The sequence below is a fragment of the Clinocottus analis genome, unplaced genomic scaffold (genome assembly GCF_023055335.1).
Source record: "Clinocottus analis isolate CAN_PGR_092001 unplaced genomic scaffold, fCliAna1.0.p SCAF_338, whole genome shotgun sequence".
In the NCBI taxonomy this organism is placed as follows: domain Eukaryota; kingdom Metazoa; phylum Chordata; class Actinopteri; order Perciformes; family Cottidae; genus Clinocottus; species Clinocottus analis.
The window spans coordinates 1-15,935 of NW_027176085.1; the positions used below are offsets into that span (position 1 = coordinate 1).

Here is a 15,935-nt window from a genome sequence, read left to right on the forward strand (position 1 = left end):
TCTGTATTATTTTCTGGTTTACAGCAAGCGCTTTACAAGCGGCTCAGACGGGCTGTCAATCACGTTTGTTCCCATTGTTGTGTCCGTCTTCTGTCTTTCAGCTCATGTGTTCATCCTCTCTGTCTGTGTGAAGTCTAATGAGTTTCTGAATGTGATGCCTGAGGATGACCCCTGTGCTCAAAGACTAAGAAGCCAGAGATATTTGCGGGAGAGAATAGTATCCGCGGTTTTCACCCAACACGTTATATGGATTTTCTTTTTTTGAATCATACTATAGTAAAGGTCAATCTAACATGGGATTACATTTCACACGGTAACACCACATGTGAGTCTACAGCCACTGCAGCTCTGAGCCGAACGCCACGCTGACGCCACTCACATGGACAACGCTGCCGTTCATCGTTTTAGCATCCTAGCGGTCGCTAGTTGCCACTAAACACAAAGTACAGCTGATTCATTTCATATCTCCATAACAATATATATTACAATATATTTTTCATATGAAATAACCACAATGTTGTGTTTTGATTTTGTGTGTGACTGTAGATTTTTTTTTTTTTTTTTCATTTTAATTTAAAACTTCAGCGCAAATAATCAGATTTTATTGAGAAATGTGGGTTAGTATGTGCTTGATATTTTTATTTTAGAGAAGATAACTGTAGTATGATGCCTCAATTTCATTTTCCATCACACTTTAATTCAAAGTCAGTAAATTACCATATTGAATTAGGTCAAAAGCTTAGTATAAATGTTACTGTTGCGCAATCATCGTCTATATTCTGTCATAGGAACATAAGCTTAAAAACTGTCGAGAGAAAGTTTTGCTCAACAGATCGTCTCAAATGAGAAGTGTTTTGTTGAACGTGGACACTTAACCAGGAGCATGTTTGTGTCTCTCTCAGTGCTGTGTCTCGTTTGCCCGGCTTCACACTGAGTGAAATTGCCTGCAATCTGATCATCGTCACACACAGCAAGAAAGGCCAGATGAAAGGTGAGAAAGAGACACACACAGGTACACAAACACACACACACACACACACACACTCTCACACTCTCGCCTTGTTCCCGCTCCCACAGAGGCTCTGGAGAAAATCAAGTCGATGTTGCAGGAGAACAAGGTGCCCTCGCAGCTCGCCATCACCAGACTGGTTCAGGCCCTGGGTAGCCATGGCGACGTGGCGGGCATCCAGGAAGTGGAGTCTCTGATCACCGACTTCAGCAAGACCCTCAAGCTGTCCAGCATGGTGTTCGCCAACAACAAGGCCCTCGCACACATCAAGAAGTAAGCGCATCGATGGCAATCACAACATTGACCTTGTTTTTTTTTTTGTCTGTGCATTTCTGACTGTTGCGATTCTCTTATTTCCGTACGCTAAGCTAGAACTGAAGCTCCAGCGTCATTTTAAAAGAGCCAACGCTCCCTTAAAGGTCTACACAAAGGTGGTTCAGTTCACGATCAGTATCGCGTGCGAGTCGCATCGAGACACAAGCGACTTTCAGGATGTTTCCGCTAAATCTGGCGTTTCGAGAAAGCGGCCCTCGCGTCGCCTTAATACTGTACGTAGAGTCGAATTGAGTGTGCACACCAAACTGAAAAACAATTCTCTTTAGACGGGCAGAGCTGCATGTTGCACGAGCAAAACATTGTAATTTCAAAATCGGACGCAATTTGCAATCCGGTGTGAAGTCTTTTCTACTATTTTGTAACCTCTGGATATTACCGAGCGGCACGCAGTGACAAACAGTTTAATGCAGCGGCGGCAGAGTGTGACGAGACTCATGTCGACACGCTCTTAAAGTGAAAGCTCACAGCGGGGCGAGCGGGGCGTCAAATACAAATAGGAAACACGGGCGTAATAGGATTATTCATGGCTTCCTCTTTTAATGTCACGAAAACGCCCATCCTCCACTTCTGCTTTGTCGCTTCTCAAACAACAGAGAACAAATACACAAAAGCGCATTGTGCATCAAACTTTCATCGCGCCACTTGCCGCATTAGCGCCGTCCCCCAGCTCGAGGTGGCACCGTCGCCGTGCCGTCTCGGAGGGACAGCAGGAAGTGAGGCACGGGCGAGACGGGTCTCACGCCCGATTGGCCATCGCGGGCGCCGGGGCCTGTCAGCTTGAACCCTGACCTCCAGGAGCCGCGCTGTTGAGCGGCTCTGACACGCGCGTCCCGCCGTCTCTGAGTCAAGCTGACTGGTTAAGAGCCGGGGCGGAAGAGCGAGCGGGCCCGGAAAGCGGAGCGCCACATTTAGAGGGGCCCCCCGCTGAATTATTCAGACGGTCCCAGTCGCAACAATCAGCGTAGATATGTTCCCCCACCGCCGGACGCTCTCACATATACAAACACGGAGACGCACACACACCCTGTGTGTTAAATATTCATCACGACTGCTGACGGTGGGGAGGGAGCGGGGAGCGTAAAGTGTTAGCAGCGAGGTGGGGTTGCCAGATTGAGTTGTTTTAGATTTGTAGCGCTTTGGTGTGCAGGCTTTGTTTTGTTGAGGCGACCTCAGCAGAAAAGAGTGTGTATGCGTGTGTGTGTGTGTGTGTGTGTGTGTGTGTGTGTGAGAGGGAGAAAGAGTTGGTCTGCACTTAATGGGAGTTTTACTCCAAGCGTCTCGGCCAAAATGGACATCGTTGTACCTCACAATTTAAATCCATAAGCATTCAGCATGTGTGTCATCATCATCACCACCATCATCATCATCATCATCATCATCATCATCATCAGAGAAACGTGTTCACCTTCCTTTTAATCGTAATACAATCTTTCCGTAACCTAAATAGTTGCCATGCGTGGGCTTTGGATGACAAAAATGTTTTATAGAATACCATTTTGGCTTCTTACTCTTTTCACAGGAAAGAGTTTATTCTCTAGTTGTCATTATATCTGTTTGAATATTAAACATGTACATGTGGTCCGATCTACTCTAATAAACTAAATCCTTATCCTCACTCCTCAGTGGCGACATGGAGTCAGCAGTGGAGTTGTTGGAGGCGGTGTATACGAGTGCAAACGACAAAATGCCCAGTATGTCCTTCGTCTTCAGGAAGGTCTTGGAAGCTGACAATGACAAGGCTTTGGACAAGTGTAAGAAACACACTTAATGCGCACACGTATATAGAAATACTAAATATAAAACCACAAACTGAGAAATGCAATCCAGTCCTAAAAGAGAAAAGGCATCATGAAGCGCTCTACCGTTGACTGAAGTGTTCATGCCGTGTTGCAGTGAGCGCGATGGCAGAGCGGCTGGCCAACCATTTTGCCTGCTACAGACCAGCTTCAGACCTCTTCCTCCAGCTGCTGGATATGGGCAAAGTCGAGGACGCCAAATTCCTGCTGGCTGTGAGTACGACTGTGTGTGTGTGTGTGTGTGTGTGTGTGTGCTTTCAGATGTATGTGGTTGTGGTCCACAGAGGCCGAGTTGAGGTGCACTTCTATTAATTCTGGAGGGAAATTGACCGGCGTTCATGCAAATGCATGAAGATGGATTACTTGCTGTTGCCGCTCACTTCTCCTCATCACTATTTAAAACGTGATGTGAAGAAATCCATGTTTTTCAGGTCAGACTGTTCGTCATCACACTCGCATTTATTTATTCCTCTCCATTTGGTCTTTGTGCAAAGAGGAGAGGAGGGTCGCCTCTGAATGAACCAGCATATTTAATTGTTGCCAAAATACAACAATCTGCTTTAGTGAAGCATGCAGTTGAGTGTAATGTTCAGTTTCAGATGGCCATGTGCCGCTACGGCTCTTTATTTAGGTTCAAGCTGCACATTATGAGGAAAGCTCTCTGACTGAAATGTTTTGTTTTTTTTTAATTTTTACCACTTAAACTACATTTTCTATCATCTGGAGCATTTTGTCCCCGTGCACACTTCTCTATTTGAGTGTCTCACTCTTGACTGCATTTTAAATTCCTACATCAAAGTCATTAAAATCTGGAAAAAAAACAGAGCTATCAACAAGGGAACTGGTGATGCATTCGTCCAGTTGTCGGACCCGAGCGATGATGGAGACGTTGACTTATTCATCCGGCCTCCCATTTATGTCAGGAAGTGCTTCCCCACATTCCACCAATGAGTCTGGTGGTCTGAAATTGGCCTCCTACCACCTCACTTATTTAACACAGTTCATACATTACAGCTCGATGACTTTGCATTGAGCCGGGGGACATGAATATGAATGGGCTGGATGGGTGAGAGAGACGAGAGGAAGGACGCAGATGACGAAGAAGCAAAAAGAGATCAAGAAACTCGGGAGAAAGACACAAAAATTAGGATGGAGACACTTCTCTCTCTCTCTCTTTCTCTCTCCCTCAGCCATTATTTCTCTCTGACTTGCTGAGTGATCGCCCCGCTCAGTCATTCAGTTGCATGTGTGGCACTAATGAACACAGATATATTACTTACCCTCACATACCACACGTCATCACTTTTTAATCATGAACGAAAGGAATCTGTGTTCTTGTCACACTACCTTAGCTGCTCACATTTCACCCTGACATACATTTGTTGTGAGTTTTTGGATGTACCAAATTTATCTTCAATTCACAGAAATTGAAATGTTGTAGCAAACTGGGTCAAAGTACCGTTTGTTTAATCTATCAATACAACCAAATCGGAATAGTTCATTGAATATGCGCGCAATCAAATGTCAGTGAATCCAAATTGAAGTCATTCTTAAAAAACCACATGAGATTTGGGGGAAAGAAAAGTGTCGAAAGTGCACACATGCAGCACTTTGTCGGTAAGAAAGGCCCGGCTTTGCTTTCTTATCTTATATTTACCAAGTAAAGAAGTCACAGATAAATAAAGAAACGCTGTCGCCGCACTCCAACATGGATGAGACATGCGTCTGCTCCGCCCGTCATTCCTCCGTGACATCTCCAATGATTATCCCTCTCAATCTTTAAACGGGGATGTCTGACTGGCATGAATGTTAATGAACAGATACATTACTTCCTACTCTCGGCGTCATCACTATTTAAACACAAACTATGGATTACATTATTTTAAAGCTATAATATGCGTCTTGCTTGATATGCATCTTGGCTTGTTTTTTGTTTTTTTTTATTCCACCATCTCACTTTGTGAGTTAGGAGCTCAAGATGGAAGAACAATTTAAAAGTCTGTTATCAGGTTTCATATCAGAAGACCAGGAAGGAAGAAGTGGGATGAACTTTTTTAATTGATGTCCGTCCCGTGGAGGCTTTGCAGGCCAACTTAACATGAAGGTTTACAATTCCTCCTCGTATGTCCCGCACCTCACAGCAGAGACACAGTTCAAAGTGCTCTACAGACATTACAGATGTAAACCGTCAGATTCAAACTTTAAAAGATTAAAGTAAATAAAACGAAAGTGTGAACATTGATAGAAACCAAAAAGTGATGAACACAACATAAGAAGGCAGCAGCAAAGGGCAACCTGCTTTTAAAACCGGTCCGAGTTAGTCGGATGATCTCCTGCTGATGCGTACCAGCAGTCGGGATGCGCGCCTCTTAAACCCGGAACATTTAAATACTAAATGCAAAACGTGTGACGAGAAAACAAAACGAAGGCTCATGGTGTCGGATAGTAAAACTACAAAGACATCCCGCTGCTCTAAAGCGCGTTCTACCGTTTGTCCTGTGTAAAGTTTGTACGTTCAGACTCCTCTGATGTGACCCGGGCTGAACTGGAGCGCTCCTTTCAGTTTCCTCATCGTTTCCTCCTTCCTGACTCCTCTTCTCCCAGGGTCATAAGTGGGATCAAAACTCCGAAAAAGCTTTTAAGTAGGCAAGCAGTCAATAATGATGACGAGGCTATCGGGAGAGAAGGACGCGAGGGGAGCGGGGAGGAGAGCGAGAGGGATGAAGCTCGTCATTAAGAAGTGAAGCGGTGACGGGGGGAAGCAGTGAGGCAGCAGCTCCACCAACTCGTCCGCAACTGCTTGTACGTGTTGGGATGGGAGGAGGTCATTGAGGAAAAGGAGGCATTCCCTGGGTGTCCAGAGCTTTTAGGCAGTATGTGTGAGGAGCAGGGGAGACGGGAGGCCTAGTTGGTTGTGGCGGCACCTTTGGGAGAGGTCTGTGTAGCGAGGGGAGGAGGGCGGGGGGATAACAGAGGAGAGAGTGAGTGAGAGCACGGAGCGAAGTGGAGCGAAGTGGAACAGTGCTGGTCTAATTGTCTGATTGTACTCAAGCCATTCTGCTGCTTAGTGATTCAGAAAGAAGGCAACTTGCTCCGTGTGTGTGTGTGTGTGTGTGTGTGTGTGTGTGTGTGTGTGTGTGTGTGTGTGTGTGTGTGTGTGTGTGTGTGTGTGTGTGTGTGTGTGTGTGTGTGTGTGTGTGTGTGTGTGTGTGTGTGTGTGTGTGTGTGTGTGTGTGTCATCCTGTTAAAAGCCTTACAGGCCACTCGCCTTAAATTCTGTACGAGGTGCAGAAGAAGTGAAACGCGTTAGTGTACGACTGGCTCGCAATCGGACCTCAGCGCTGCTCAGCCGGGAGAATAAACTGACTCACTCAGAGCGCCGCAACGTTAATGCATGTCACACACACACACACACACACACCATATATTGTATGTATCCTTGCATGACATGTCTTCATCATCAAGCACAGGTTCCTCCCCAGAAGTCTTTCTGATTTTCTTTAATGACAAATCCAAAATAGCTTTTTAGTTATATATCTTAGTATCTATTTCTTCTACAAGTTAAAGTAGCACAACCAACTTGACGAGGTGCATATAGCGCCACCTAAAGTACCGGAGTGTGACGGCCCGCCACTAGTATACACATATGAAGAAAAGGGATCCAGGAGATGTCCGGATGTGACCAAGAGAACATAAGTATGCTCGCTGACGTGAAATTCATTAAATTCATTAAGAAACGAATAGTTATTAAATCCACAATTACCCTCTCACCTCAGTGTGTGTGTGTGTGTGTGTGTGTGTGTGTGTGTGTGTGTGTGTGTGTGTGTGTGTGTGTGTGTGTGTGTGTGTGCATAAACACACATGCATTCAAATAAATGCCCAGTTTGTATTTGACGATCACAGGTTGGAGAGTGTGAATATCTTCAAGATGATCTTGTGTTATATCTCCTTTCTTTTGTCCCTCTCGTCTTGCCGTAGCGCTGTAACGCTGTGGCTGAACAGAAGGAAGTGCTGGTCTCCTACTTAGCTCAGAATGCTCGGCAACCCGGACAGGTAAAATCACACATGAGGACTCATCTCTTTAGGATCTACATTATTAAAGCATCATTTGTGTACTTGTTTCCGTGATTTCTGTTGGCAATGACAGCGTTGTACTGACCCAATCCAAGTTGATCAACAATGTTTTTGTGTGTATAAATGATTGTTTGCGTGCACAGGTGGGCAAGATCAAGGCCCTGCTGAGCCTGATTCCAGACTTCACTGAGAAAGACGTGCTGTACCCGTACCTGATGAAATGCTATGGTAAGACACACACACACACACACACGTCTGGACACATTAACAATGCATTAGGCCTGGGTGTGTGTGTGTGTGTGTGTGTGTGTGTGTGTGTGTGTGTGTGTGTGTGTGTGTGTGTGTGTGTGTGTGTGTGTGTGTGTGTGTGTGTGTGTGTGTGTGTGTGTGTGTGTGTGTGTGTGTGTGTGTGTGTGTGTGTGTGTGTGTGTGTGTGTGTGTGTGTGTGCGCGTGTGCGTGTGTGTCGGCAGACATTCAGGGGTTAGAAGAACACATGTCCTTTAATGAGTTAGCTGTGCTGGCTAGCCTAGCGTGCTAATCGCAACACAGTCCACCACTCAACTTTTTTTCTTTTTCTTGCCCTTTCTCCCTCTTTACTCTTGTCTTTCTTCTTTTTTTTCTTCCTCCCATCATTTATTTTGCCGCTATCCTCTCCTCTTGTCCTCCCCTTCACTTCACCTTCGCACCCTCCCGTCTCCCCTCTTACGTTCCTTGTCACACCAGAGATGAGTAGACATGACTATTTAATTAGCATCAGCTAGCTGGTCGGTCATGGCAGCCATTGGGGACACATTTAGCTACGCTCCGCTCAACCCTTTTTTTGTCTTTTAGAGGGAGGTTTTTTTTCTCCTCTTGTATTTCTTGTATAATCTTTTTTTTTTTTGTAGTGAACTTACTTTCCACTTTTGTCTCTTTGAATAGACAGAACCGCACACCAGTGGCGGGCCGTCAGGGCCTGCTAAGTCTTCTCTGCTGGCCTAAACAGAATCACAAAGTTTACATTTTTATTATTAAAAGTTAGAGCTATTTTATAATATAATTGTTTTTCACAAATACACTACATGTAATATAATTATTTTCCCTATTAGCTGCGATCAGCTGTTAAACATCAGCCATAGCTACAAAATCTACTGCCCGCCACACACACACACACACACACACACACACACACACACACACACACAAGGTTTCACGTTAACAGAACATCATTTCAACCATTTTGGGTTGTAACTGACTCAGATTTTATAATTATTATAATTGATTGAAATAGTCTTATTCACTATAGGTCAATGGTCTTTGAAAACAGTGAAACTCAAAGTTTCATTTTGCTTTTTTTTAATATTCTATTCTGTTCAATCATTACTCCACAACAGTCTACACACATTCTTCTTTTCCACCTGCTGCTTTGCTTAACATGCACAATCAGCAGCTGTTTAGTCGTGTATCATTCTGCTAAAAGCATGCGAGCACACATTGGACAGTATGGATTTCAGTTATTGGCTCCGATTATTTGATGATGGACCAAGTGTTTAGTTTTTTGCCTCATTCACTGACTTTTTCTGTCCTCGCCCTCCCGTCTTGCAGTTCTGGATGAGGACATACCGTCAGCCAAGGCTCTGTACGAGCAGATGCAGGAGGAGGGGATTGTCATGGACGAGCTGTCACTCAAACGACTTGCCGGGCTTTACCGTAGTGCAGGAGAGACTCTACCCTTCACTGAGCCACCTGTGAGTCTCACACACACACACACACACACACACACACACACACACACACACACACACACACACACAAGGTTACAATATGGCCAATAAACAGATATTCAGTGCAATAATCCGTCATCACAGATGACGTAAAACTCTTCACACTATACCAATAACTTCAATATCCGTTAATCTATTGGAAAAAAAAAGTTCAGGTAAAATGTCACGGTGGATTCAGCATATGTAGACCCAAACACACCTGTCCATATTGATACAAACATGACCAACATCTTATGAACAGAAGCGTGTTCAGACACAAACGCAGCCCACCGTCCCAGTTCCTAAACTGGTGCTGGCAGTTGTCCGACTGGCAGCCTAACGCGCGCCATTGTGCGTGTGCCGTGGTCTGAGAGTGCCGCAGTGATGTGACGGAGCCGTCTGCCCGCTCAGGCCTGCAGCGAGCCTCCTGCGTTTGTTACTGTGTGTGTGTGTGTGTGTGTGGCTGGGTCAGTACATGTATTGTGTAACCGAGACGGTGTCACTGCAATAGCCGCTCTCTGTTTCAGGCGCCGAGTGTTTTTGAGCATTTCTGCACATTGCACATTTTGTAACTTGATGTAGCTCTATTTTTGGCAGAGGACACACACACACACACACACACACACACACACAGTCCTCTCAGGCCCAGTACTTTAATGCACTGTCCCCTGGAGGCAGGTGTAGAATGAAGCCCACCTCTTACCTTCACATCACTCACCTGCAGTACAAAGATAGAAGGAGGAAGAGGGGATGAAGGCAGAGAAGCTGCTGCATTATTCACTGCATGTCAGGATAGTTAAGTGATTGTTGGGTTTCATAACTAAGAGAGAGCGAGAGGAGTTGCAAGGAGAGGGAAAGGTGAACAGTCGTGGAGTTCAGACGTTTCTGTGAACACATCTCGGGTAGAAACCCACCCGTCCTCGTTGTTCTCACTTCTCTCCATCTAGAGTTTCCTCCACCGTGACGACAGCAGAACAATCTACATTTTGTTCTCAAGTAGTTTAAGAGAACGTGTCGCATTCATGAAATCGTGAGGGGAAAACAATGTAAATGTGTAATGCCCTTACAGTTTTTATTTCAATTTGATTATTTGTATTATTTCAACAATCATCAAACCCCTTGATGGATGATGAGCACAGATTTTATTCATTCTGAATATAATCTAACTTCATATGAAACCACTCTCTTAATTATTATCACAATGCTGTCCAGTGATGGCAGTGATGTGTTGTGTAGTGTGTATGCCATAAAGAAGTACACATACAGTCACTCATGAACAGACATGGTATGTAAAAAAAAAAAATGAAAATCATGCTCTTATATTTGATAAAAGTTCATAGTGTTTGTTATCGAAAGTCCAAAACCGTTCAGCAGTAGTGTGTCATGAAAAGATCAAATACACTTTGCTAAATTGTCTTTCTTTCTCTTTCCAGGAGTCCTTTAAGTTTTATGCAGACAAGCTGAAGGAGCAAACAGCCAAAGACGAGACGACCGCTGACTCCTAAAGATTCATCCTTGTCTCCTCTGACCTTCTCCCAAATCCAAACTTTTGTGTTCTATCTCCCTTTCTTCTTTTTTTTTATAAGTGTCTGAGCTAAAATATTGAGTATTGTGTTATAACTGTTAGATAATATACTCTGTCCACTGGGCTCTTGATGATATTGATGATGATGATGATGATGTGGAGAATGTACAGAAGTATTTATGCTAATAAATGTCACATTCTGAGCTTGAGTTTGTGTGGTTTAAAATACATTTGGTGATTAAATAAAGCTGTTCTTCAGGGCAGCAGATACTAACTATAAAAAAAGGTCATATATAAGTAATAATATGGTATATCAGCAAAAGTAATCAATATATCATATTTTTAAAAAGTCATAGTAAAGCATCTTAGAAAAAGGAACAAAAACATTCATCAAATGTTATAAAATGTCATAAGTAACAGTCATAGTATATAGTATGTCATAAAAATCGTAGTACAGGATTTAATAAGTCCTTGTATACACCTTCTGTATTTCCTTCTCGTGAACAAAGCTATTTACCAGCTTTAATTAGTACATACGCATAATAATCAAACATAAAATGTAAGAAGCCGATGTAATCTTTAGAAAAGCTCTCACCTTCTCCCCTCCAAAAACAGCCGCCTCGACACTTTTCCGGGATCAAAACAGCGATTAATTAGTCAGGAACCGACGCAGAGTGCGAAAGTGTGCGTTCGGGGAGTGTGCTACAAATCTCTAATTTGTGTATTAATGGGGATTTAAAGATGAAACGAGACAACCTGGTTGGAGAGTGGAGACCATTAGACGGACCCAGGAGGGCTCCACTGTAGCTCACCTTTTGGAAAGAGGCAAGACACACACACACACACACACACACACACACACACCTTAGAGCCACACTATATGGCATAGGAGCGTGTATTGCTGTTTGTTTTGTATACGTTTGATTCTAAACGTTTTAATCCTTTTAGTTTCATGCAGACAAGCTAAAAGAGAGAGCCCCAAAGCCCCGACGACAGCTGAGGCATAAAGATTCATCCTGCTCTAATCCGACCTCTTTCCAAATCCAAATGTTTTCCTCCTTTCTCTCTTCTCTCTTTCTTTTGTCAGAAAAGTTGTCTCGGCTAAAAAAATGAGTGCTGTTATTCAGTGTCCGTGATGATGGCAATGTAAGAATGTACAACATTCATTCTGATATTTGTGTGCTGTAAAAGATATTTTAGTGGTACAATTAACCTTGTTTTCAGGGCGTCGAATATCGTCCAGCACAAAAGGAGCTGACGGCTTTACCGGCGGTCTGCGGATGAGTCCGGCTGCACGATGCCGGGGCCCTGAGACATGAGACAAACTCCAATGCAGCTCCATGATGGCTGTGAATGAGTTATGAATCCTTATAGTACACTGTTTATGCAGTAAGACAATAAATCCACATAATGTACATCAAACTTAAACCTGAGAAAACCACTGAAAATGAAACTTTGTAAAAAAAATAAAAAAAAATTGGTGGGCAAAAAAACAAAAGGGCTCTTTTTGGTTCCTGTTTGATTAAATATTTTATTCTGGATTCAAAAGACGCCGCCACTTCCCATCCAATTAGTTGACATTAGCATGCAGCTCAGTGATGGAAAGTAACTTACAACTGTACTTCATGAGGTGTTTCACCTGAGTATTTCCATTTTATGTTACTTCACGCCTCACGTCATGTCAGAGGGAAATATTACTATTATTATTATCTACTCCACTTCATTAATCTGCTAAAGGTATTCATTACTTTACAGATTAAAATGATACAGACATAACGAATGAGTGTTTTATTATATAGGTTGCATAGTTACAGACCAAACCACCCCAAATTATAGAAATAGATTAATAAAAACACAATATGCAACATTAAAATGCTGTTTTTATGTTTAAACTTCAGTAATAGTATTCACCTAATATTAAATGAAGTACCATGATACTTATAGGAGCTATTCTGGTGCACAATGAGTACTTATACCTTCGATACGTACAGTCAATTTCATCAACTAGTGTTAATAATGTTGACAAACTGTAAATTTATATTTACTTCAATAAAGAATCTGTATATTTTTGTGCATTGTGATGTGAAAGAATAGTGAACCTCAAAGCTTTTCATATGTATAATTACTTACCTTGTATTCTGTATTATGTCACTTTTCTGGTGTGAATGCAGAATTAGTTGTATGGATTTGTTATTTAGAAGCTAATTAGTTTTTTCCTTTACTTCGCATTGATTTTGATGAAACACGGTCTTGTGCAGTCTCACTCTCCCAGCTTCTCTTCCTCTTCCCCGTCGTCTCAGCTCTGATCTCTTCATGTTCTCTCCTCCCGGCCTCAGATATTCCTGTTTCATGCAACACAAGCTGCTCTCGACCCCGACCGAGACCGGTCTTAGATAACACCCGCTGGTTGGTTTTCCCCGAGAAGATTGTGTGCTGGTTGACGTCAGAGGGTCAGCGGAGATTATTTGGGATCCAAATTAAGACGCGGGGGGAAGGAACTTCAGGAACTTTTGTCATGAACCACAGCTTGTTTCTGCCTTTTGAAACAAGAGGAAATGTCCAGCTTATCATTACGGTGCTACATGCACTTGATATTCCCTTCATGATTACACATGAAGAACCATTTCTAAGGGATTTGTGTTGAAATAAAATCCGGAAAATACAAATAATCACATTATTAATAGCATGCATTGTTATGGAACGGCTCAGTGGCTCCACCATGTTACTAGATGACCAGGTCAAAGGATAGCCGAGCATATAAGGACACAAATAAACGTGCTCAAGTGGAGCAAGTTGATTTAATACTTTACTAATTTGGACTCGAACCATGTCTGTAAAATATTTATCAGGCTGATGCAACAGTACAACAACACACAGATTACATAATCTTCAATCTATGAGGACACAAGTACAAGCTCTTTTTTTTTTCTTTCAAGTGTGACTTACTAAATCTCTACTAGGCTTTTTTTTTCTTTCTCCAGTGCTTCTTATACTGGCTGCACATTGTTAAGCTTAATAACCTTACATATACAAAAAAAAGATAAAGCTTTAGAAAAAAAGAAGATTGAAAATGGAACAAGCAAAAGCTGCAGATGGATATCTGCCAAAGTGGCGCTCTAATCATTTGCAAAGATGGAGACGAGAAGGAGAGAAAAAAAATAAAATCCTTTCAACTTTGACGTAAGTGCAGTGCTCTGCTGCCACCCAGCAGCAGGCCGCAGTACTGCAACACGCGCTTGTCCTAAACGAGGGTTTCTTACCCAAATCCTACTTATTTCACACGTAAAGATTCTTTCAACTAAATAGGAGGGAGAACAATTTCTGCGTTTTAAGGATTTTTTTTTAATACATTAAACTTTCAGAGCACAGCTGAGGTGCCAGAGAGGTCGTTTCATGTGTTTCTACCACTAAGTCCAGTGTCTGATGTTGAAATGACTGTGAAATGGTACATTTGAAACTCATATTTTCCTTTTACGTCCACTTTAGTTACCATAAAACATCCTTACATGAACAGTAAAGTGACGCGGGGAAGCACGGCTCAGTGTCGAACCAGTCGAACTCGAACCCAAATGACTTCCTTCCACTGCTGCACAAAACAACAACAACAACAACAACACTCCCTCAAGTACAACACCTGACTCTGATGTCATTTGTGTGATTCCAGCCAGCGTTTGATTGTCTGAGTGTTGAAACTGGTCCAGATGTGTTCACCAGTCCTGACTGGACTTCTGTTTGATGAATTTCAGGCACAAGTAATACAGCGCCATGAAGACCAGACAGACGGCCAGCAGGACCAGATAGCACGAGTACAGAGGATACTGGTTCATGTTCATGGCTTCCACCACCTCAAAGACAAACACAGAGGGTTACAGGATAAGAGGGCGGACCACGTGCAGTACGTTGGTTTTATTAGTTGTGTTCATTTATGTACAATTCGTTTAGTTTTCAATAATATAATTTGGAGGGAAAATGGGCAGAAGGAATGTCGTGCTTCTGTATTTGTGTGTCCGTTTCTGACTCACGTGTATGCCGTCCACATGGATGGTGAGGTTTCTGATGGTGACGGGGTAATCGTTGCCTCGGAACTGCACCTGCAGCATGCCCTCAAAACCCCAGCGCATGAAGGAGGCGTGAGAGAGCCACGAGGCCACTGAAAGGTCAAGAACATGCACGGGTGTGAACGCCACACACACTGGCCAGCTGATTCTCTGTCCTCACATGTTAAGGAGAGGTGGGGGCGGAGGGGGGATGTATCCATCTCCTCACCAAGCCACATGTTCTCCAAGCTGATGACGAAGCCTCCGGTCAGATAGAAGACGGTGAAGAGGGAGTTGCCCATGAAGGCGGAGGTCTGCAGGGTGGGCAGCGCGGCAGCCACAAACAGAGCCATGGCTCGGCTGCAGTAAACCATCAGCCACACCAGCAGGAAGTTGAGCAGGAAACGGCTCGGCACCTCGTTGAGACCGGCCAGCCAATAGATGGGCAGGCCGTACACCAGGGTGAACACGCAGTGCTCCGGTAACTCCCCCAGGATCTGAACGGGGAGAAGGCAGCCGGTAAAATCTACAGAAATTCAGAATTCACACATTCTGGATCCTTGATTTTGGGTGCTGTATTTGCATGGAGACGCCACAGAACTGTACCGAAGGGACTCCAGCACGGAGCGAGACTGACCCCTACTGGAGGTCTCCGGGGTTTACCTTGGCAAAGAAGTAGGAGGTGACGGAGTACATGCCGTCCTGCAGCTCGTGGTAGAGCATGGCTCTCTCTGTGTGACCTGCAGGGAACAGGAAGTGAGGCCCATGAGCATTATGACCTCTCGTGTGTGGGCGTCTTAAGGTTAAGGATTGGAACTGTTCCTCGGTTTTCTGCACGCTGATACACAATACAGCAACAAATAGCAAAAGTAATAATATTCCACTCGGAGGCTTAAGTGCACTTGAGTCGTCACTTCACCTTGACCTCTCTATCTTGAACGTGACTCAGTGGACTCAGTCTCGCTATCTCTGTAGTTGATTATGAAATGTCTCAGGATCTGAGAGCAAATCGTGCAACTTTATTGCCCACAAATCTTTATCATGACTTTAAGCCTTTTAAGAACCGTTCTGAACTTTCAGCATCTCAGTTCTGGTTTGTCTTGTTACAGTTTATCTCAAGTGACAATGCACTTCTGATAACTGAGTTCTCAGACTGCTGTCGTGACTCACATTTAGCGATGACGTCCAGCACCACAGCGAATGGGGTGAGAGCCCCGATCATGTAGAGCAGGGCTACCGTGTCCTGGATGGACAGGCGAGTCTCTCCAGCCCCGTAGTAGAGACAACCGACCAGCAGCGACATGAGGAGGGCCTCGAGGCCGTGAACCAGCAAGGTGACCAGGTCTCTGAAGTCATTGTACATGTGCCGCCTGAGGGAGGAGATGAACACACAAAGAGGATTACGAATTGTTGAT

At 43.8% G+C, this 15,935-nt stretch overlaps 2 protein-coding genes across 2 annotated transcripts; one reads left to right on the forward strand and one right to left on the reverse strand.

Annotated features, from left to right (window-relative positions):
* Positions 1-902: 902 nt before the first annotated feature.
* LOC137799008 (leucine-rich PPR motif-containing protein, mitochondrial-like) lies at positions 903-10,634 on the forward strand (the record flags this gene model as incomplete). Its single annotated transcript, XM_068596073.1, has 8 exons — positions 903-991; positions 1,078-1,282; positions 2,969-3,096; positions 3,239-3,354; positions 7,120-7,194; positions 7,359-7,443; positions 8,801-8,943; positions 10,392-10,634. Coding segments are annotated over 8 exons (913 nt in total), but the record flags the coding sequence as incomplete, so codon positions are not given.
* A 3,536-nt stretch (positions 10,635-14,170) lies between these two features.
* On the reverse strand, positions 14,171-15,890 carry LOC137799009 (ATP-binding cassette sub-family G member 8-like; the record flags this gene model as incomplete). The annotated part of the gene is made up of 5 exons (XM_068596074.1): positions 14,171-14,328; positions 14,506-14,633; positions 14,750-15,017; positions 15,184-15,260; positions 15,691-15,890. Coding segments are annotated over 5 exons (811 nt in total), but the record flags the coding sequence as incomplete, so codon positions are not given.
* Positions 15,891-15,935: the final 45 nt, after the last annotated feature.